Source organism: Lasioglossum baleicum, chromosome 5 (genome assembly GCF_051020765.1).
Source record: "Lasioglossum baleicum chromosome 5, iyLasBale1, whole genome shotgun sequence".
Classification (NCBI taxonomy): domain Eukaryota; kingdom Metazoa; phylum Arthropoda; class Insecta; order Hymenoptera; family Halictidae; genus Lasioglossum; species Lasioglossum baleicum.
Window position 1 is genome coordinate 10,752,595 of NC_134933.1, and position 24,106 is coordinate 10,776,700.

Here is a 24,106-nt window from a genome sequence, read left to right on the forward strand (position 1 = left end):
CATACACCCCGGCTATCGATTTTGGCAACGCGTCAGCTATGCAAATTAAAATGTCGCGTTTGCTTTACGACCGGTCGCGTTCGTTTAATTTCTTCCACGATTCTCCAATCGGCGAAGGAGAAAAACGAAAGAAACTGACTGTGGTTTAACTGCTACCACCCCCTCTCCACCATTCAGGAAAAAACTAATTAATTCGCGGAATCGTGCGCCCGGAATCTCGGTGTCGTCTCGCAACTGCACAATTGCTTCGATCGATCGCTCGCGAATCTGCGGATGCATGCGGTTCCAAAGTAGGCACGTAATTGCACCGGCAGAAAAAGGACTCGTTACCGTTAACCACCGGCCGATCACTATTTTGCAGTCGAGCGAAGCGGTTTTCTTTTTCTTTTGTTTGGATACTTGGCGACATTCCGCGGTCTCCCGATTTTTCCCTGAAACCGCCTAGCGTTTTCTTTTTCCGATGGCACGGAAGTGGCTGAGTTATCGACAGGCCGCGAAATTTTCTTCCACGTGCGCCATATTAATTGATTCTTCCCGTACACACGCTGGCACGTCGAGAACAGGTTTAAATTCTTCGCATATCTAACCGGATTGTTGCGATATATCCGTCAAACGTGGGCTTTCCCCATGTTTTTTTCTTTCTTTCTTTTTTCGACGGAAATATGCAAACATTATTTCGTCCACGACTCTGTTTGGTTCTGTTTCACTTTCCACGGGATAGTTTACCGTTCAAGAACACGCTAAATATTTCATACTCACGGTATTAACACACTCGATACCGTAAGAGAGCTTTCTAAACTGCTTTCAGCGTCGCAGAGCAGTTTTTCATAATTACTCGATGGAAATTTGCAAAACCTTCGATGTGTTTGCACAACGAACTCATTTTTGTATACACGACAATTCATTCGAAATGAGAAGACATCGTTTGCTCATCTATACTCGTGTGCCCTTTATTCAAACAATTTTCAATAATTAATGGCCAGATATAAATTTATGATAATTTTTCTGTGTTCGTGCAGCACTTTGTAGATTGCGTACAAAAATGTACAGCTTGAAAAATCGATTACTCTAGACACGCCAATTTGTACAAAAGGAGAAGTGGTATCTGCGCAGTGCTGACCCTTTTTCATTTCTGCAAAGTCGAGGAGCAGAGCACGATCACGCTATACTACCTTATTATCATCGTCTTCAATCACTACCTTATCACTAGACTGCGGATCGTTATGCATTTATGGCTCCTGAAAATTTTCAAAAAATGTAGAACACTTTATGAAAATTCATAATGACACATAAAGAATATAGATTTGGGTCGAATCGACCATCGCAGACCAACAGGAAGAATCGAATAACACGCAGGGATGAATGAAGCCGGAAAAAACGAAGTCGCAGACGGGTGGCGAGAAAGTAGATCCACGGATTTGCGAATTCCGGCGTCGGGCTTGTTACGTAAACGCGACGACGTCTATTTTTAAGCGTTCCCTCGACAGCGCAAGAAACCAACGGTTTTCAAGTGCACCTCGGAAAGTGCGGCTGATCCATGTAACAATGTTTCCCGATTGCGAGCCGGGCTGTGTTTCTTGTTCGGCCACTAGCACGTAATAATTTGAATCCGCGGTCGTGAGGGAAGAAGCGCCTGTTCCTCGGATTACGAAGCTGCTCGTGCATTAGCCAGCGTTAAACGCGCGCTGAGGGAACAGGTAACAGGTAACCGACCCGCGGCGATACCGAGCCATGAAAGTTCCGCGTCGGTCAACGTACTCGGAATTTCTAGCCGGCGATCTCGGTTTCGTGCTCCGATTTACTCTTTTCCAAAGGCGTGCGAAGCGAATTCTTGCCGGCGAACCGGAGGTCGCCAGAGTAATTGCGCCCCGAACGAAACAGGAAAGCGAAAAAATTGTTCGAACCGCACTCGGGATCTTCTTCGACTCCTCTCTTTCATGCTTCTTCCCTGTCTTCTTGCCGCATCAATTTTTTGGTCTTCACACGTAACAGACTCGACATTTAAGCTGCATTCCTGGTCGGGCTTCAAAGAAATCGCAAGTTTTTCCTGCTTTTCTATTTTTCTTGTCATGGAAATACAAAACCTTTTATTGTATAACTTTCGTCCACATTTTCGTGGATATTTTAACGAGATCCTCAAATTTTTTGACGTTGGGCAAACAAAAATTGACCTTGGTATAACGCGATTAAATGTATTCAAATATTTTACCATGAAAGTATACAACTTTTTGTTATTAAATTATTGTCTACTCTTCTGTTGACGTTTTGGCGAATTTTACAAATTGTTGGACGAATATAAGATTGAAATAGAGCTGTCCCTTTATACTCGGCCAACCGTGGGTCAGTAAAATACCTGCGCATCCAACTAGGAAAAAAGGGAAAAATTGTACAGGCCGCTGGGAGCTTCTTTTTCTTCTTACATTGCTTTTACTTCGAGTGCAGGGATGATGTGTCTGGGGTGACGTCTATAATTTTTTATTCGTTTCCTGTGGGAATAGCGCACTGCAGAAACGGGACATGTCATTCGAATTGACCAGAAGTCAACCCTGCTGCTGTCTGCAATTAAACTATACGTTTATCATGGCGTGGAGAACGCAAACAGATATAAATTGGTTACATTCTGTTAATGATAAAAATGTTTGTCTGTTAATAATAAATGAATAGATGGAACGTACTATGAAACACATAACTTAGACTACACGTTTATCATGGCGTGAAGAACGCAAAAAGATGTAAATTGGTTACATTCTGTTAATAATAAAAATGTTTGTCCGTTAATAATAAATAAATAGATGGAACGTTCTACACGTACTACGAAACACATAAATTGGAAGACTCAATAGAATTGCCTCGAGGAACAAGAGACCAATTTTCGTCTAGTCTCAATGGATGGCTTAAAAGTTACGTTTTACGATAGTTCAAGGTGGAAATTGCTGGAAAGCAAGTATTGGTCATTCCAGGTTAGGGTCTATGCCTCTATAGATGCTCGTTTGCTCGCCTTTCTTCGTCTACGGTTTTGCCAACTTTTTTCGCTGCATATAGCCTTGGAAACCGTAGCAAAACTAGCGTTGGCGAGACTTGGTTTTCCAACCCACGCGATCTTGGGTACCGTTTGCCCACGCACAGAAGCTTTGCAAAACGATCGTGTATCGCCGCGATGCGTGCTGTGCGAATGCCTTCGTAACGTTGCCGTTTTCACGCATCGTAACCGAAACAACAATTTTATGTAATTACAACGGTAGCACCTCACTCGCACTTACGACTTTAAGCGGCAGGCATCTTTCTCACAGTTACGACCAAAAGTGTAGTGGCACAGCTGACTTCTAATCAGACAATTACACAATCTTTTTTTATTAATTATACCTATCGGATCTGTAATTTTAGAATATCTCACAACAAATTTTCTATTGTTCTATCATTACATTATTAATGCATAGGTATTTTTTATACATCTTGCATACCTAACTTTTAATTAAACAATTACACAATTTATTTTATTGATTGTACTATTGATTGTACTATTGATTATTCTATTATCAATCGAATATTACATCAGCAATGCATAGACGTCTGTAGAAGATTGTCAAACTATCCGGTATCCAGTAATTCGCGTGAAACATTAAAAGTTAAGGAAGTGTTTATTGAAGTTCTACATTTAGCTGCAAAGTACCCTAACTAATAATAGCAGTCGAATGGTAAGTCAGCAGACATCCGTGCGAAATTATGGGTCAACCCGATACTTTCTAAATCGGGAGACCAACGAAATCATTCGAGTTCCACTAAATTTGCGAATAAAACAGACGAGTATTTATCGTAATAGTTAATGCACTATAAATGTGGCGAAGCATGATGGACAATGTACCGTGAAACAATTCTTGTTGCACCTTGCTTCGAACAGATAAGTTTTTCAGCGAGATGATATACTGCACACTGTGCACCAATTATTAATACGGAATTTAGAAATTTAGTTTAAAGATTTTAATGACAATGATGTGAACATGCTGCTAACTAAATCTGGCATTCCTTGCGCACCGACCGAATAATGTAATTGTCCTACTTTCACGGTTGCTTGATGTGCAAACGCGAAAACTGTCAAGATGGATTATTTTTATCAACACTGCGTTCGGAAAAATGGTTAACAAATTTTGTCTCAATCGATCTTTAATTTCTACGTCGTACTTTTATATTATTTTTCGCTTTGCTTCGCCGAAATGCACCGTAGAAAATGAAAATGGATTTTCTCGTGAGGTTGTTTACATGTCTGCCTTTACGTCGGTCAATTTATCGAATTCACCGGGGAAGGCTAAGAGGGAAGAGTACAAAAAGCTGCAAGACCCGAAGGGGGTTGACAGACAGAGCTTTTCGTCGGGACCTTATCCTTCAGTCAAACAAACATCTGACTTCCTGCGTCGCGTCGCGGGAATTCTATTCTTTGTCCGGAAACTCGCTCGCCGCGAAGAAGCAGAATCGTTGCGAGAATATAACATCCGATCAGAACGCTTGCAAACATCGAGAGCGTAATTCTTCGGGTCGCGTTGCTTCTTTCGTACTGGCGGACATCCGACGAAATAACAATCGTAACGAGAGAACCGAATCTCTCTTCGTTGGTTTTATATTGTTCATTTTACAATCATTGAAATTATGAAGTTGCTTACATGCAAATTTGTTCCACACATTTTTTTATCCGAGCACATATTGAGATAAAAATTGCACAAAATCTAAATAAATAGAGCCTTGTCACTTTTGTAAGCTAAAACATTTTAATCCATTTCAAATTAAACACAATTGGCACACATTGCCTTATAATAATGACAAAATTGCATTCATTTAGATTTCGTACCAGTTTTTTTAAAAATACGTACTTTGATAGAGAAGTTCACTAAAAAAGTTTCTCAGAGAAACATTTATAATTTTAATATTTCTAAAAGATCAAATCAGGAGAACGTCATTTTGACTCGTCCGGTAGTTCCAGCGTTGAAGACTATTAAAATTTGATGAATTTTCATGTTCTCCAATGGCATATTAATATGCACGAACAGATTCGCAATTCGGATGTCAACGCAACGCGTGCTGGAAGTTATCGTGAGCCGACTAGAATGCAATTTATTATGTACCGGTTCGGTGCAATGAAATGCGACACGCCGGTAATCGCATCTTTACTATCCTCTTACGGATAAGGTTATACCACGATTAGAGCCGTCTTACTGCCGAACCCAACCGCGCCTAACACGTTCACGTGGTCTAGGTAGCACGATCAATTTTGTAGTGTGGATATACATTTAAGATGTTATGCACTTCGACTCCGATTTTACACTTCTAGATTTTTCTTCATCGAACCACGAAAGCTTTTGTTATCCATTTTTTGTCAACGCTTGTAGCTTATACTTTAACGAAATCCTCAAATTTTTGTACACAGAAAAAATGAAAATTGAACTTGCTGTGAGCATTACTCTGCTCTCACGATAATTTTGATAGATTTTTTAATTTGAAGGAAAGAAGAAAAGATTATCTTCAAGTTTCAAAATTAATAAAGTAGGGATTGATATCGATCGCATGATTTTTAATTATAAATAATAGTATTTTTCTCGGCGCTCGTTACAATAGCTATTTTATGTAGAAGCTGATCGAAACAGAGCGCCGAGAAAAATACTATTATATTATTTATAATTTCAAAATTGATGTTACGAAAAATGAAAATTGAACTTGCTGTGCTCCGACGTAATGAAGTAAAGAAGAAAAGATTATTTTCAAGTTTCAAAATTAATGTTACGAAGATACAGTATTTTTCCTTGTTCAAAACTGTGGCAGCAACGTCAACATGCATCGCATTTTCAGCGAACAAACTCTCCCGTTGATTCTGCGTTGCTGTAATTAATTTACATTATGTAGAGGACATTCGACGGTTCAAAAGTTGCTAATTGTAATAGTGCATCTCTGGTTTGCTTTATGGAGATGTCCGTAACCGCCGCGTGGAATTCGGCATCCAACAGCTACCATCTGTGAAACGTAGTTCGCTCCGCGCCGCAAAGCGGACATCTCCTTCAATAATTTCGAAACGGACGAAATCTGCTCTAAAAAGCGCATCCACTTTCATTCCGATTCGTGTCAAGATACACTTTGAGCGTTCAGGAATGACGTTGCACCGAGTAGCCGCACACGGATGCACCTGCACGTCGAAAAAAGCATCGCGGCGAGAGTGCCAACACCCATTTTAATAATTTCTAAAGAAGAAACTTTGGTAGTAAACATTCAAGATTGGTCGAAACCATGCATGCAAAGCATTTTAGGTGTGCAGGTAGCGAGGTCGCAGAAATTCTGAAAATGTTGGAACAATTTTAGAATTTTATGTAATCATTATCCAACTATTTTGTCTTTCTTAATCATTTGAATAGGTTGAAATTATCAGTATTCTTTAATTCGTTTTAATCTTACTTCTTTAAATAGTATCCACTCCATCTTGTCGAAAATGCAAGTTTGAATCGGTTGAAAATATCAATATTTTTTAATTCGTTTTAACCCTTCTACTTTTTTAAATACTCCGAATCCATCTTGTCGGAAATGCAAGTTTGAATAGGTTGAAATTATCAGTATTCTTTAATTCGTTTTAACCCTTCTACTTTTTTAAATACACCGAATCTATTTTGTCGAGAATGCAAATTTGAATAGGTAGAAAATATCAATATTTTTTAATTCGTTTTAACCCTTCTACTTTTTTAAATACACCAAATCCATTTTGTCGAGAATGCAAATTTGAATAGGTAGAAAATATTAATATTTTTTAATTCGTTTTAACCCTTCTACTTTTTTAATAAGCACCCACTCTTGTCGAAAATGCATGAAAGTCGGCACAGTAAGATTTCTGAAAAATATTTTCTGCGCGAAAGGGTTGAATTTGTGTTTTGTAAATTTTCGAAGATTCTATTCGTCGCGGACGCGCGACGATCCTCGGTCTGTTTGTCGGAGATCATCGAACCGAAACTCGAGTCCCGATGGAATCGATCAAGCTTGTCTCTCTCTCCTTCTTTCTTTCCGTGTGTTCCTAACGCAATACTCCGTGTCGTATAACAACTAGTTGTTAGCGATGACATAGCTTCTTTTTATAGACGGCACGTATACGCGCGTAATGCACGCGCTTACCTTTTTCCGCGTGCTGATTGGCGGCTCTGTAAGCTCGGATGGGATCTTTTCGCTTGTGTGCTCGTGAGCGATGCGTCAAGGGATGTTCTAGTTTAGGCGAGCGATGTTTAAAATTTCTTTTATTTATTTACTTATAGTGTATTTTAATATGGTCGTATTAACAACGAGCTCATTAGTGACCACATGGTTTACAATTGATTGTAATATATTTATGACTTATGAAAATGTTGAAAGAAGGCTGGAATATAAAATTCGATAGAATTTTGTACAATTTTTATTTGTCTTAGATCTACAAAGGCTGTTCCCATTAAGAATAGGATTTTACTTCATTCCACTTCCTTAAAATTTGTCTAGAAGAATTGGAAAATGCATAAACATCTGCAGTAGAATTATAACATATTTTACTTGTACAACTTCCAAAGATGGGTACAGTTTATGTTGGACATTGGGACAACACAGATTTACAGTAGTTCATATATATATATCGATGGATCTAAAGAAAAGGAGGACGTTCTTGATGAAAATTTCTTTTGAAGAAAATTGAACAAAGGAATGGCGAAATTATCCAGTCTCTAATCGCATTGTCGAAGTCGGATTGCAAGAGGAATTAAGAGATTAGCTCTCCGAGCTTCGAGAAGCGACTCAAAACACAATTAGCATCGAAGTTTGCCGTGCAATTACCCGCAGGGCGAAATCTGTTGGTCACCGTGTCGTCGAAGGAGCAACGAACATGTGGACGGAAGAGAAATTTTAATTACAGAGAACGGTCGATCGTAAAACAAGGCAAAAGTGGCTCTCGATTCTCGATGAAATTGAATATTAACAAGGCGTCGTCGTTCGACGTCGCGATTAATCGACTGGAAAGGCAACGCGAAAATAACAGAGTGAATGAATTCACGATTGCGGAAACACAAGCGACGTGCACGATCGTCGTCGCTTTCGTGTTGCATTCTCTCTTGACTTGCGCTGAAAAGAACCTAATCTCTTTCATACGTATACTTTAATAGCCGTCATTCAACGTCATTTCACTTTTAATTTTTCGAACCGCTTCACCTAAACATCGGAGAATGTTCGAGAACTATGGAACCATATGAGTCGCGCGCGATTCATATAAAAATATTGCAATTATTTTATTTATTGATGATTACGCTACCAATAATTCTTATACCATTATTCAAAATATTTGTTGCATTATTAAATTTGTATTGAATAAATTACTAAATGTATTTAATATTTTAATAACTTTTTCATTAAGTAGCTCACATGTCACCGCTGTAAACGTAAAAATAACACGTTTACAAAATTTCTAAAAGAAATCTGCATTCCTCTGAATTTATTCGCGATTTTAACTCTAATCAGGTCAAGAGCGAATTTATAATCAGAATTATTAAGCGAAAAATGGAAAAATTCTTTTCGCCTGCCTAGATGATTGTGTTGAATTCATCTCCGAATGTTTGCATGCGAACGAAAGCGGATGATCCGTTTAAAAAGGCAAATGCAGAACCACGTGCGACGTGTTTTTCTCAACAAGTTATTGTTGTATAGTGTAATATGTAAATTCCGTGGCACGAATAACGATTTCGTTACTTTCAATCATTTTTCGTTTTGGCGTGACAACCCAGATCTCTGAAGCAACACCACCAGCAAATCTCCTTGGAATTTCATTTGCCGGTGATATATGCACTTTCACGGTTTATTTAACAGGATCGCAATTTCATGCGAAACTGATCATTTCCGAGGAATTGCGCGTGTCTCGTTTCACCAGACTGCGCCTTCGTCAAACGAATTTAGAAGGAATCCTATCCTACGACGATCGATAATTGCTGGTTAGTTGAATTGTTAAATTGCACGATTTTTAGGGAAACTGTTCCGTCTTTGAAGAGACCCGGCGAAGCGTACTCCCCGGAATTTAGATTAAAGTTTCTTCCTGTCGTTTGCCAAGAATCCTTTCTTCTCTAATTAGACAGCAGATTTTACGCGTTTATGACAAAACAGAGTAAGTGTAATTTAAAACAATAGAAAAACATTAGAAGAATTTAAAAATGCTATTATATCATTTTCAATTTATTGAACATATTAAGAAAGAAAATAAATTTCTATTTCACCCCAGTTTGTTGCAATTCATGTAGAACACTTTTATTTTTCATAAAACTCAGTAGGTGCAACTTAAAACAGTAAAAACATTTAAAAATGTAAAAATGCGGAGACGTTACTTTCAATCAATTACAAGTATTTACACAAGAAATAAATCTTTTATTTTATTTTGCTTAAAGATCCGCTGTGTACTCATTAACCACTTGATTAATTTGACACGGAGTGCTTCGGTCAAGGGCTCTCCGATTTCACGATTTAATCAAGCGAATGTGATTCCCGAAAATGGTCAAAAATAGTTTGTACCCTCTGTGATTTATTTGGAAAATTCAGGGAAAATTTAATCACGGGGATATTGTGCTTCCAGTGCTCTTATGCGTTGAAATACTTTTGTGAACCGGTATATGTATAGAACGCGAACAATATCGTTTTGGAAATATCGCTGATGCAATTATCGGCGCCGGTGAAATATGGAACGCCGCGCCGGGACGACCGTGTTTCGGGCGAGGTAACCGAATGTTTAAACAAGCCCCGGAATTTTACCCAGTCTTTCCTGCTGTATTCGTCCCGGGGGATGATGGCGCATCGAATATTGAAGACGTTTGAGACCGCCCGGGCCTTTTCACCGTGCCAACGTCCCCTTAAATCGTTTATGCTCTATACTTGATTATCTGACCTCTCCGGAATTTTTTACACGCTTTTCACCAAGTCAAATTCTCTAGCCGCTTTTACGAGCAGACTGCGGACCTTTATGCATTTACGGCACGTGTAAATACGTGAAACACGATTGCACGTGCATCCCAGCAAACATTAATGGCACTTCGATTCCGTTTTGACTGCGAGAGACCTGTTTCTCAGCACTTTACCAACCGGAATCTTTCAGCAGTCTGTAAGTACGTTCTTCACAGTGTGAATTCATCGGTGACGACCTCGCAAAGACATTATGTTTGATTTTTTGGGGGCCATTTTTACCAATTGAACACGAACGAAAGTGTCTCTTCACTGTTCCCATTTCGAATGATTGAATTGGGCCCAGTTTGTAAAACTCGGAAAACGTGATGGTCGCCTGTTCCGAAGGATGACGACTGTACAACAATGGCAGTACCGGTCGATAACAATGATTGGCCGGACTTCGTTGACCCCCTTAGCTTGCTCACGTGCCGCAGCCTCGCCCAAATGTTATAAATTGCCTTTTTTCCCGACGAAAATACCTGAGCAGCTTCTTCGTGACTGCCCCGCGACGTAATTGAGGCTGTTACCATAATTAAATTTGAAAACGCGACTGACTCTTAATTAATTGGACCAACTTCTAACGGGAGTGCAAAATTTATTCAGGTGTTGCGCGATTTTCATTTTAATACGCTCACGAATAAGTAGTTTGACTACGTATCTTAGCAATCGTGGCATAGAAAATTTGAGGTTTAAGATTAACACTATATTATCAATCTTGCTATTTATTTTATTTATTTTTTAGAACTCGACTCTGGATATAGAGGGTCGTTCACAATTTAATCCCCACGATTTTTCACGCATTTCTGACAGTCTGGTAAAACAATGTGTCGAACAAAAGTTAGGAATTTGAGAAAGGTTTCATTTCATTAAAAGAATCAAGGTCCCTCCTAAACAGCTTCATTTCTTAAATGACACTGTAGCATTACAGGCGACCTCAAGGTGAATTCAATGACCTAGCACATTACGACCTTGAGATAACCTTGAACAGAGAAATCGTCAAGAGACTGTCACCACGATGTTTGACCTACTTCATTCATTCATTCCCAATTTTTCCTGACGATTTCTCTGCTCAAGGTTACCTCAAGGCCATCAAGTGTTAGGTCGTTGAATTCTTCGATTCGGGACCTTGACTCTTCATTGCAAGGAAACATGTTTTAAAATCCCTAATGATGCAATTTGTAGATTATTGTAATAAGATTTTTGAAATGTTATTGTTCGTTTAGGAGAGCACTGATACGAGAGGCGTTTCAGGGTTTTAGGCAAGCGCTGGCGGCGCTCGAATATTTTCGTAACAATAAGGCGTGAAGAAGCGTCTCGAGTGGCTAGCAAAGAGGCTCGTCTCATTGTTCGATCGAAGGCGGAGCGATAAAGATCGGCGGTTCGTGATCGCCAGTCGATGATTTTATAGGCGGAAAAGTGTTGTCGAGACACCCGCACTGCTTTCAGAGCTCGCCACTCCTTGAGAAATATTTTATAAATAAGTGGCCGAGTTTTTGGGAATTCCTCCCGAGAAAACTACTCGTGCTATTCTAGCCAAACTTGGAGGGATCGTAGTTTCTATCTTGATTATTAATTGGAAAGAATTGATAAAATAAAATTGATAAAACTTTTCCGTCATATTGGTCTTTTACCATTGTCTCAATTGAACACCAAGGGACGAATTAAATTGGAAAAAATGAGGGATGGGTTAATTTATCGGTTGTAATTAATTTGTTTATTCCCTGTCTGTTTCAGGCCAAACAACGTGCCTCCGTGAAATGGCTCCTGTCGAAGGCGTACAACAACCGAGTTCCCGAAAACCTTCGCGAGCCCTATTATGTTGACCACGAGGTATGTAAATTGTAAATCATAGTTGTTCTACCTATAAAGAAATGGCTAAAAATATGTCTAGAGCCTATATTAACTCCTAAGGTTTACAAACAACGTGTTGAACAACCCATAAAAAATTTTCGACTGCTATAAAAATTGTAGAACCTGTGAATGAATTTTAAAATCGAAATTTTGAGCCTACGTGAAAATTGTAGAACCTAAGAATAAATTGTAGAAATAATGAACACAGTTTGGGGCCTACGAACAAGTTGTAGAATTCAAGAGCAACATTTAGAACGTACGAAAAATTTTCAGAAGATACGAATAAAGCTCAGGGTGTACGGAAGTTTAATTTCGCTGAGTGTGCTTTCCTTTAATGAAGAGGAGGTACGTATCATTCTCTGGTACAAGAATGTCGAGAGGATCGGGAGATGCTTAAAGGGGCGGCTTCCGCAACTTTTTAAGGCGTCCTGGAAACTCTTTTGTGGCACACGTGGTTATTTAACGACGGAGAGGAGAACCGGTTCCGTCGTGGAAAGGCATACAAAGTTGCTGGGCGTTTTCTCGAGAGATGCTAATAAACTTTTCTAAGAAGTATTCTTGCCGAAAGTCGATAACGAGCACCGGAAATCTCGGCAAACTTCCTCGGAAATACATAATGAGAAACGGACGCGCAAACCTCTTTCATTCGAACGCGCTGACATTCACGCTTTGGGTCAACAATTTACATATATGTTAAATAACGTTTTTCCCTTGTGCAACAATTTTCTGTAGACAATGCTTTATCTTCTCCTTCTTTTTGAAAAAATGGCACTAAACGCAATTCATATACATTGCTTTATAATAATGACAAAAATTGCATCTATTTAGATTTCGTACCAGTTTTGTTTAAATATGTGCTTCAATAGAGAAAAGTTCACCGAAAGAATTTCTCATAAAAAGATATTTATAATATCGATATTTCTAAAAGAACATTTCCCAAAATTTTACGAAAGATTGAACACAGGGTTTTGTAGAACGAAGTAGAATTTAACCGATTTCCGACTCGGTTGAAAACTGATCGTCGCGGAGAATGGAATCTTTAAGTTTATCTATGAAAATGGGTAAGTTCGCGCAAACATCCGTGTCCACTGGTGACGTCGACGCAAAGAAAAACCGTGTTACGCCATTACGGCATCGTAACCGCGCCTCGGGTTCCTCGCGCAGCATACACATACGCGGAAGCGTCGGTTGTTGTCGTTGATCCAGTTAAACCAATCAAATTACCCAGCGATGGGTCCTCGTTCGACCTGTTTTACCTCGGCAGTAAATCATGGAGTTGCCGTGACGAGCGGTGCCTATTCTCGGTGTTTATCGTTTCGCAAGATCCTGGGATATGTACTTGATCAAGGATCTATTTTTCGTTTTGCCGTGTACGCGATCTGGTGCGAGATCGACCGACGAGGAGGGTTTGTTCGAAGTGCATCGATGGCGCGAGGTGAAACCCGTGATCATTTTGTCTAGACTGTTTCATTACTTGGCTGTCAAATGAGCATGTTCTTGATTGTCCGTAACGACGGTAATGAAATTTAGTCCCAATGGGACTCTCGGCGATTAGCTGATTAGCCAGCAAGAATTCTGTTCTCGTTAATCATCCGCTCTCGTCGAAGACATGATGTTTTCCATGGAGCAGGCACCGCGAGCCTCCAGGGGGACCGTTTGCTCGTTGGATTCTTCTCGCTCTTGAACTTTCGCCCGAATAATCAGCCTCGCAGACTTGACTCTCCTCTGAAAAGTCGGAGGTGCAACCCACGATGATTACGACTCGGCTAGAGACAATGGCGAAGAGCTTGGCCCATCTCCAGCGAGTCATCATCGCGTTGCGGCTTTCTTCGGCTGCGTAAACGAGACCCGTTCGACAATTGATTCATTTCTTCGTTGTCTCTTTGCTCTGCCTCCTTTCTGTTCCGGCAGACCATTCACCCCTGCCGGGTCTTCGGAAATCAAGGACGGATCTACTCGCCGATTAGGTTTCCTCACAGCTGAAACAAAGGGAGACCTTCATTTCCGAGACATGTGTATTCAGTAGTTAAAGGGTACAGTATTCTCGTGGAATATGTGCACGATATTTTTGAATAATTTAGCCCCACTATTCATTCAAAAACTCGTTCGTCGAGAAAACATCTTTACTTCTAATTTTATCAGATGATTGCATAAGTTCGTGCCCGATTTGTAAATAAAATTCAGTACAGTTTGCAACATCTAATATTTTCTTGTGCAATCATCTAATATTTTCGCATCAATATTTTACCAACGTATTCGTAACATTTTTCGGATTGAAATGAGACCCAAATGCATCCTAAAACAGCCGAATGAGCCCGAAGCAAAATTTCCGATCGGTTTTCGAACGCGATTTGCACGAACGTGGATGAATTTTTATTCATGAGCCGAAACACTTCATTGTGACGAAGGCGCTGAATGAAGAAGGATTGCTCTTTATGTAAGAACGATCTAACGAGATTACGTAATTAACAATAATTAGCGGTAACGTTACACGCGTGCATTATACTTTCTAGTGTTATTCGAGACCAAACGCAGTTTCCTCGCTCGTTTTCAGCGGATTTTCAGCGGCGTATAGGTTTCCAAGCCAGACGCCTATTATGGATCAAGAGCAGATTTAATTGGTCATTTCGTATGCAACGGGCAGCTTATTTAAGTGACCATATACTAGATTAATGTACCATAAAATCTAATCATGGCAATTATTTTTCCGTTACCCGTATCCATCAGCGTAAAGAATTTCTGGTAATATCCTACGAAATACTATTCTCCGCCGTCGTTCGAAAATCTTTCGTCAATTCGCCGAGCAAAAAGCTTTATTTCTCGTTCTTCTTCCAACTCGTACAATTTCGGTGAACGAAATATTTAATTGGAGCATCTGGAAACTGTGAAATAATGTAGTAAAATAATGTCCATTCAAGACAACTTCTTTTAATACGATTGCGCGTCCAGCGTGACCGGTGAATTTCTTAAGTTCGTTTTACTAAATATGTATGAAAATGTTAATTTGATTTTAATTAGGCGAGAGGACGGGAAGCATCGCGATTAAACGCAGCTCGTTCTATAGATTATAATTAGAAGGAAATGTTCTGGAGGAAAAACGTGTTAAAATAAAAACGAACATCATTTTGCCCCGACCGAAATACTCTGTGATACAAAATTCTTGCTGAGAAAATGTCTGCAACGATCACGAGCGTCAATAGATCAAGCACTGGGATCGAGGAATAAAAAATTGTCGTTTGCCATCAGACTCGGCAACACTAATACTAGTTTGACTGACTAACAGAACGTTAACTTTGCCCCAATTTCTTTCTTTACGCGAGACAAGGCAGAGTGCAACCCGTAAAGGTAGAAACTAGTTTCCGTATCGCTTTAGATCCGTTTCTAGTTGGCGATCGAAGCAAAAGCGTCTCGACATGCGAGATCCAGTTTCCTGAGATCTGGATAAATTTCTATCTGGGTTGTTGGAGTTGTGCATAAGGGAACGGTGAACGTAGCTTTTCCTGGATGTATCGATCGATGGATAATCACGCTCCCTTTAGACTGGAATTCATTCCAGGCTTTTAATTCGAAGAGGAAAAGAACGACTTCGAAAACAAGTCGAATGATGTCGAATAGAAATTCCTCTTGCGTTCTATTTATCAGATAAAACATCGCTCCGACAATTTACAACCTTCCTCGATCTGCAATGTCTATTGGAAACTCGCGTTTGCAGAGTTTCTTGTTCAACAATGTCCCGTTAAATTTGTAAAGCAAACATTTGTTCTCTACTCTCGGTGCTGGAAAATTAATTTGCCAGCTAGCAAAATGTTTGTAGAATAAATTGAACATTCCCGATTACGATAAAAATTGAGTTAAATGAATCTGACGGATGGTTGCGGAGATAAAAATTCAACCAGGAATGCAGGAGGTCGTAATCAATAAAGAAATTTGAAACCACTGGAGCGATGACTTAAACTCCCCCTAACTTTGCATGCACCCCATGATAGTTGGCTTTGAACAAAGTCACCGACACCAAAGTCTTTTTCCTGGGCAAAGTCAGATTTCACCGAGACGGATCTGCTCGAAGCGGGCAGTTTGAAACACAATACCTAACGCACGACAGGGTGGCGACCGCATAAGAATATCCGGCAGATGTGGCCGACAAATATTAGTATTCCGTAACTTCCGGAACGGTGATTGGAAACGCGAAGAACCAGAGACGACGCATCGTGGTTACAGAAACGTGCGGGGATAGTGATCACTGGGCCCTTGACGTTCGCGAAGTATTACGCACGGTGCGTCGAACACCGGTGCGTGAATCACGTGTCAGATATGTCGAAGCAATGCGTGACGAGTGGAATCTTGTCGAATCCCAAATGACCGGTTCCAGATTTTTTACTTCACAATTATTGATAGAATAGAAATGATTGTACAATGTACATCTTCACTGGAGCACGTATTACGATAGGAGCCGCACAAAGTCGAAATAAAGTCAATCTTATCTTTTTTAAAAGGGAGCGTGAACCAATCACTTTTAAGGCTCGCTAGGATTAGGCCGTCCACACACGGGTCGATCGGCGATTCGGTCGACGCGATTCCCCCCTCCACGTGACTTCCAATGCAAATGAATGGAGAGCCACACACGGGTCGATTCGTGGTCTACTTAGAATATTACAATGAAATTTCTGTTGATTGCAAGATTTTGTGAAAAGCAGTTGGTAACATATTCATGCTTGTCTTCTAGGATCAAGAACACTTGAAGCCGCAGATCGTCCACGCACTTTCCAATGCAGAACTCTACTGTTTGGCGTTGGCGAACATCTATTCGGATCCAAATTATCACAATCAGAACCACTGCGGCATTCTGCAGGCCCTTGCCAGGAAAGGTGTTTACCTCACGGAGCCAAATAACACTCAACTCACCGAAACGATCCTCATTCAAAATTCACCACTGAAGATGGTAAGTCATTTGCGTTGCTTTTGTAGCACTATGATTAACGTACATCATATATGGATGTATATTTTCTATCAATATTATTTTCCACAACAGATCAAGATCATCTGTATATTTTTTAAATATATTTCTGTTGTCCAAGAAAATAGGCATTTCGTTCTACTATGATCGATGTGTTCAACGACTAGACTTCGCTGCAGAATCCAAGGATTCGTATGGGTTCTGCGATCGCGTAACGTAATCCAGGATGTATACTGTGCTAGTCGATAGATAACTGTGTTGTGATAATTAGACAGCGGATCTCACGTGAAAAATAAAAATTTTCTAGCTGAATTGCAACAAACTGGGATGAAATAGAAAATTTTCTTTCTTAATATGTTCAATCAATTGAAAATGTAATAGTATAATAGCAGTTTAAAAATATTCTAATGTTTTTACTGTTTTAAATTACACCTACTAAATGTATAAAATCCGCTGCCTAGCGATAATTATAATCGAACAATCTCTGGTCAGGAATGAAATCGGCTTTGTCTGTTGTGTTCCAGTCTGCGCATATGGCTGTGATAGAGGGCCTGATGGTCTTGTACGCGAAAGAGGTGGTGACCGGGGACCGATTGGTGTCGGCAATCCGTCGGTTCGACCCCCAGGCGGACGTCGATGTCCCGACAGACCACGAGAAGGGTCTTCTTCTCTGGATAAGCCACGCTTCGCACGCGTTGATCGCGAAAATCCAAACCGAGGAGGGCGCCGGTGATAGGACGCGACTGCCAGAGCTACCCGCTGCCAAGGACTTCCAATCACTGTGCGATGGCGTCGGTTTGGCCGCAGTCGTCGCGTTCTACTGTCCCGGAGAGCTCAACTGGATGGACATCCGAGTGTCGAAGAGACCGTCCGTCGCGGACGCCCTGCACAATCTGTCGTTGGTCCACGCGTTTTGTAACAGATGTTTACCCTATTCCATTTTTCACATGCAACCCGAGGACGTCACGTACATGAGGGGGTAAGAGCGCTCTTGAATCATCCCTCCTTCTCGCAAAGCTGTAACTTTGCTCGATAGACTTTGGTACAACGGCTCGGTGCAACAACCGGGCGAGTCCATTTTTTTAGTGGAATTCTGTTCATCGAGGTTTTGCATGTTTCTATGTATCGAGACTGTGGTTTCACAAATTCCGCGGTTGTTGGTACAACAATAAAAATTTAAACATCATTCTTGTCTATTATAGTAGAGGTTTAGTTGATTACATTGTTTTTAATGGGAGTGGTTTTCAAATTAATTTTTTATCTATTTGCTTTCGAAAATTAGTAACTGTATCCTAAGAATTAACACGAACTCAAATGCGGTTAGATACGCGTGAAATAAGGATCTTTATAAACTCCTAACGATTTTAACAACCCCTAAAGAAATCATGCAACAGTAGGATCGGCAAGAAACTGTTCTGTCAACTGACTGTAAACGTTCAATGTAAATAGAAATGCGCAACAGTACATTGCTGATTGTTTGGTGAAAGAATGAACTATTTTTCAAAATCCGGGCTTATCTGGTTGTCGCACCAAGGTCTTCGAACACTTTCCACGCAAATAAGAACATGTTGGTCTACTAGTTTCCTTCTTCTAGCTTTCAACTCGAATCGAAAGCAGCGAAGTTAAAATGATTGTGTTTTCTCGAATCGATCGGTTTTCTGTGATCAGGTCCATGAAGCAAAATTTAGTCGTATTTCTGGCGGACATGTACAACGTGTTGGAGATCCACCCGGCGAAGTGTGTGCGTTATCCCGGCGAAGAAAGGGCGATGCAGTTCTTAGATGGTACGTAGTACACTTCGTCTATCGAATGAGAATCACGGATTAATAGCGTTCGAGAAGATTTGTTCGACACTATGAACGTCGCCCTTCGATCGGGAAGGGTTCATGAATATTTTGGTATTGGATTAATATGATTGGTGACGGCTGCGTACATTCTGTATTGGACTTACCCGTTCTATAATTTATTTTGTTATACTTTTTTCCATGGAGTCCCGTTTCTGCTGCGAGCAACGTGTGTCTTCTTGCGGATCTTTATGCGCTTATGGCTCAGTAAATGTTGGTAACATCTGTTGAACATCGAATTCTTGTATATTGACGCTAGAACTACCGCTAGCACAGTGATTTTCCACAAAATTGTCTTGATAATCACAGCACTTGCGCAATGAATTGGAAGTAAGCCACTCTGAGTGATCAGGTAAATCTGGCGTTAATATTATATCAAGTCTGTCAAAAGTAAGAACACGAATTCGCATAATCATCCGCGATCTTCTAGCCACAGAGCTGTGCAATATATTGAAGCTGTTTCAAATTTTCCTCTCGACAAAATTACTTCTTTCAATAGATCAACGTTTCAGAATGTTTTCAAAAATTCATCAAAATCTGTGGGAGATGGAATCGCACGAACGAAGCGAAGATTGCCCGCAGCCGGAACGGTATCACGCTTTTTATCAGTGTCAGTACACACACTCGTTCCCAGTCTCGAGATCCAGGTCCTTAGCAGCGACTAATAAACGCATCTATTACTTTTTAATCGAGGGAGCTTCCGATCGAGTCGTTCAAGACTTTCATGACTTTCCTCGGGAAAAATATCTTAAGTTGTACGATGAACAACTATTTGCGAGCTCTATTGTACAGCAAGTTTTCGATAAACAATTATTGTTCGCCGCACTGCTGCGAAACGGAAACGCTCCGACGGTCAACGTCGTAAAATATCCAATTGTCGAGCGATTACAAAATTTGTTGCACCGTTCGATTCGCTATTAGGCTCGCTCTGACAATGAAATTCATTTTAAAACATTCGTAGAACGAAAATTCTGGTTGGAAACCCCCTTCCTTGGCGTTCTTTTGTTTCAATTTCTTCCCTTTCCATTGATCGTTGCCAAATTAATTTTTTTAATGTTTCATTTTTAACGACTCTATTGTGAATCGTAATAGCGAGCAAGCGGTCTCGATTTCGCAGCGAGCGAGATGAATCAGATAAATTTGTTTGCATTCGACATTTGTAGCACAATAAAGCCAAGTTGTGTTTTCTATCGAAAAAAATCATGGAGGTCCCTGACGAACGATTTCGAGCGAGCGATCTCCCGTTTGTAACAGATTATTCATGAAGAACGATGCGAAAGTAAAAAAGAACGGGATAACAGACAAAAATAACAGCAACGATCCTCCACGTATATATCTAGAAAATATATACATATGTACCACTTGTAATGTAAAACTATAATATTTCCATATATTTCTATGGCGTAACCCTCTTGATGCTTGACAACAACGCTATCCTCGCCTTCTTCTTTCGTCAACTTCCGGTTGCCAATGAACGAATACGGTGCGGTGACGGGTGCAGCCTGCCCGCGCAATAGTCATGGTGTAGCTCATAAAAGAAGTCTGCCACAGTCTATAGCTCCGATACCTGATCTGAGAAGCAACCTCTCCGTATCCGCGCCAGGCTTCACAGGTATCCACACGTTACCAAACAACCAAATCATGAAAAAAAAGCAAGCAAGCTATAGGTGGTCCTCTCTTTTCGGTCACGTGTGTCTTCGCAGACGATTTCGAACCAAGAAGGACAAAAGAGAGTAATGAGAAAGAGAAATAAAAGTTCCGAGCGACCGAGAACCTCTCGAGTTTCGTCGTTCGTTTCTCGATGTTACTTTCGTCTCTGATTTCTTCTTTAGTTGTGTTTCTTTTTGTTTCTCCCCTCTCGGACCACTGCATTTTAAATGCGACGCATTTTCACTTCGTTCGGTTTCGAATTGCTCGATTGCAGCCCTTTAACCCTTAGCACTCGAGTCCCGCCATTATTCACAACATTGTCTGCATTATTAAATACGTTGGTGTCTAACAAATTACTAAACATTTAAGCATTGTATGAGGTACTATATCAGTTTCATTTCCATCAAATGACAAAAAATATCATATAGAATGGAATTATTCCAGCTAGGAAGAAATGTTTAATTTTCGAGTTAACACTAACCGTACCGCAACCGGTCAAATGACCGATTTAGCATTGTTTATTGTTTAATTATTGAAATTATAAAGATGCTCTCTCTCTCTCTCTCTCTTCCATTAGAAATTATTCAATAAATTTCTCTATTCGAGCAGGTACTATAAAAATGGTGAAAAATCTAAAAAAATTCAGTCTTGTTATTTTTATAAAACAATATATACCCAATATATTTTGTACCCGGTACGGTTAACACTCGAGTTTTGACTCAGAGAAGCACCACTAAAACTTGCTGTACCATTATTCAAACTATCGTTTACATTTTTAAATACATTGGTATCCAACAAATTGCATTTAAAACACAAAATGAGAAAAATCATACACAATACAAAATTATTCTTGGTTAGAAGAAATGTTTAATTTCCGAGTTAAAATAGCTCCGACTGCGAAGGGTTAAAGATAAATAATTTCGAACGTTCCGAACCAGAGAAATCTTTTGAATTCAAACTTTAATCCCAGCCGGGTGGAACGCTGATCGCCGCGCAACATACTTCTTTTCATTATCGGCCGAATTTCGAGAAGAATACTCGCGAGAAAATGAGATTGTCGAGCTAATGGTCTCGTTTGAATTGGAAAGCAGCGGTTCTCGCGTCACTTTCGTGCCACCTGTAGATTTATGCCGGCGCTTTCGAGATCGTTCGAGCAACCACGCGGCGTCGTCTAATTGTTATATTGATATTTATTTAAATAGCGTGGAAAACTCGCCGATTTTTCAAGGTTCAAGCGAGAAATGTCGACTTTCAGGTGATTAGCGGTTCGCTTCCGAAGCGTTAATTATTAACACATTGCTCATGAATTATGAATTGTTATTGTTACGACTTCACGTTGTGCCGGCCTAGTTGAAGCGCTTTTGCGTTTTAAATTCTATACGAAGTCTTGTTCGTGTATGTGCCCGTAATTATGAGAGTGGTCTTAGTCATGTATTTCTTATTTCAAAACGTGTATAGGAAAAAAACTAAAAAACAACATGTCGTAAAAATTTTACGAATTTAATTACAAAATTATCGTGAAATTTTGACTTAGATCATTTTCATAATACTCTTTAGGCACATATATTCGATAAAAATCAATGTTACCGTACTTTCCAAAATGGTCTTTTTCGAAGTTTCTTCTCCAACGATTTCGGTCGCGCAGAAATCCACGCATTCCAGAAAAAAATACGTTCGCTGCAAATAAATTCGAAATGAAGGATAAAGTGATTTCACGGATCGGCATTAAAGAGAATTCATTTAGTTAATATAAACATACCGTTTCCTTCGGTTTCAACGTTAATTCGCAAGAGCGGGTTAAAACAATTGGATTGAAATGTATTGAGAACGGAATACACCTCGGGGGAATAAAAACCATTTGCTCCCGATGGCTGTATGAAATGCGTTTTGCATTTAAAACGTGGCCCGTATTTAGATTAGCTATGCAAGAAAACCGGCGTAACTGTTAGGCACACCGCTTTTTATTAACGATTTGATTTGCATAGTACTCTTGTGTGCCATGAAAGTATAGTTAGCGGTCCTGGGTAAATAGGTCTGCATGCACCTTGCGCGCATCTCTGCGTCAGGCTCCTAATTTTTTGGCTGTTCAGTTGCTTGCGTTGTCGCTGGCTTCCGGTTTCCTACATTTTTCGTTCTGCATGCTGTCTATCGTCTTGTATCGTTCAGCGACGCAGGGTGAAGTCTGGACGACTCATCAATACATATATAAATAAATAAATATATATATATATATGTATGTATATCCACTCCATATTCAGTTGGTATACCTTGTTTGCAACGTACATTGTGTCTATGTTATATGCGTGTTTTTGTATATTTTCTGTCTGTTCACTAATACTTTCTGCGTTTCTCTTACGTTCACGAAATACATATTCTCGATGGTTTTACCGATTGTTCAGACGATTGTGTTTCACACGAAAATTAGAGACGCTAGAATTTAGTCGTAGAATCGATTAACTCGTAATCATTTAATAGGTGTACATTCATTGACTGTATAATAAGAAGTGCTTCCATTCCTTAGAAATTTTAGTACGAGGAGTTTGCATTCGTCGAAATTTCTATCGCAAAGTTGCATGAATTTTATTTCCATAAAATTAAGCCAAATTCACTTTGAAAGATCACTTGAAATTTTACTTTTATAGAATCAGAAAATCGTGATAACAGTCACTGATCGCCGTTCACATTAACAGGTTGTAAATTCATTGAAATCCATAAAAAAGAGCGAGTATAGAAATTTTGATCGCAAATTCCCCGCGTGATTGACATTGCGTGATCTCGATCACACAGAAAACCTTCACTCTCTCATACGTCAGAAATTACCGCTGACTTAGACATTGGTGCTATTTTCCACATGCGTGCGTAAACGATCAATTCAGCATTGCATTGTTTTCTAGTTGCGAAAGCAGCGTCGTCCTCCTCTGTGAAGAAGTCGCAATCGTTGCAACAGACTGCTGAAAATTACTCTCACGACGACAGGTACGTTTTTTCTACGCTGCAGATCGAACGGTCCAAGTGATCCTGCTTCAACTGATTGACCATAAATGTTTTTTAGCACAGTAAAGTCGCGATCAGGCAGGCGATACTTTGCCTGCCCCTTCCACTGCCGAGCTACCGTGTTTACATGGCAGTCCTTTTCTACGTTCGGCATCCTTTCAATTTTCGGCGCGGTCGACGCAGTCATAAAAAAATAGTTTCTCTACACGATCCTTGTCACTGTTCGAAACAGCCAATAGGAGCTCGATCGCGACTTTACTGTACTGTTCACCATCGTTTGATTTCTGTATTTCTAAATGCTTTCTGTTTTACAGACGAACGGGGAGTGAGGAGAGTTTCGTAGTCCACCGTGGCAAAGGCATTCCTACGTTGAGCTCCGTGGCAGATGAGAAGTCAGTAGCTAGAGCAGATGCCGCTGGTCGGCCGAGCAACTGGGAAGAACAGAGGAGAAGTTCTTACGCGGGCCGTCGATCCAGGCGCAACAGCGTTTCGGACGATTCTCAGCTGACCATAGAAAACTTTGGCGGTTCTCAGGTATGTTTTCTCGATTCGTTTGCCTAATCTTGATTAATATACCTGGAGAACATCTAGCCGAGCTGTAGACCACCAAGATGGACTGCCAGGATGAGATACTTGGTTTTGAGTAGCTAATTTCTAGGTATAAAAGATCAGTTGATCAGCTATGAGGTCTAGAATAGTTAACTAGTTAGAAGGGGATAGTATTATGATTAGACTGCAGATCTTTATGCAAAATAAACATTTTTAGTGACATAGAAATTTATTTTCTCTCTCAATATGTTCAATAGGTTGAAAATGATATAAGAGTATTTTCAAATTCGTCTAATGTTTTTAA

The 24,106-nt window shown here is 40.0% G+C and overlaps 1 protein-coding gene across 22 annotated transcripts in view; it reads left to right on the forward strand.

Moving 5' to 3' along the window:
• Positions 1-24,106, forward strand: part of Patronin (calmodulin-regulated spectrin-associated protein patronin) — a 69,008-nt gene that overhangs the window by 26,184 nt on the left and 18,718 nt on the right. For 21 of the 22 annotated variants that reach the window (XM_076423609.1, XM_076423595.1, XM_076423596.1 and 18 more), the window contains 7 exons: positions 11,695-11,790; positions 16,535-16,750; positions 17,290-17,744; positions 18,434-18,549; positions 20,111-20,221; positions 23,154-23,235; positions 23,568-23,787. In XM_076423609.1, the coding sequence (XP_076279724.1) occupies positions 11,695-11,790; positions 16,535-16,750; positions 17,290-17,744; positions 18,434-18,549; positions 20,111-20,221; positions 23,154-23,235; positions 23,568-23,787 (1,296 nt within the window). The remainder of the gene's footprint in view (positions 1-11,694; positions 11,791-16,534; positions 16,751-17,289; positions 17,745-18,433; positions 18,550-20,110; positions 20,222-23,153; positions 23,236-23,567; positions 23,788-24,106) is intronic. The other variant, XM_076423602.1, reaches the window with a different exon arrangement.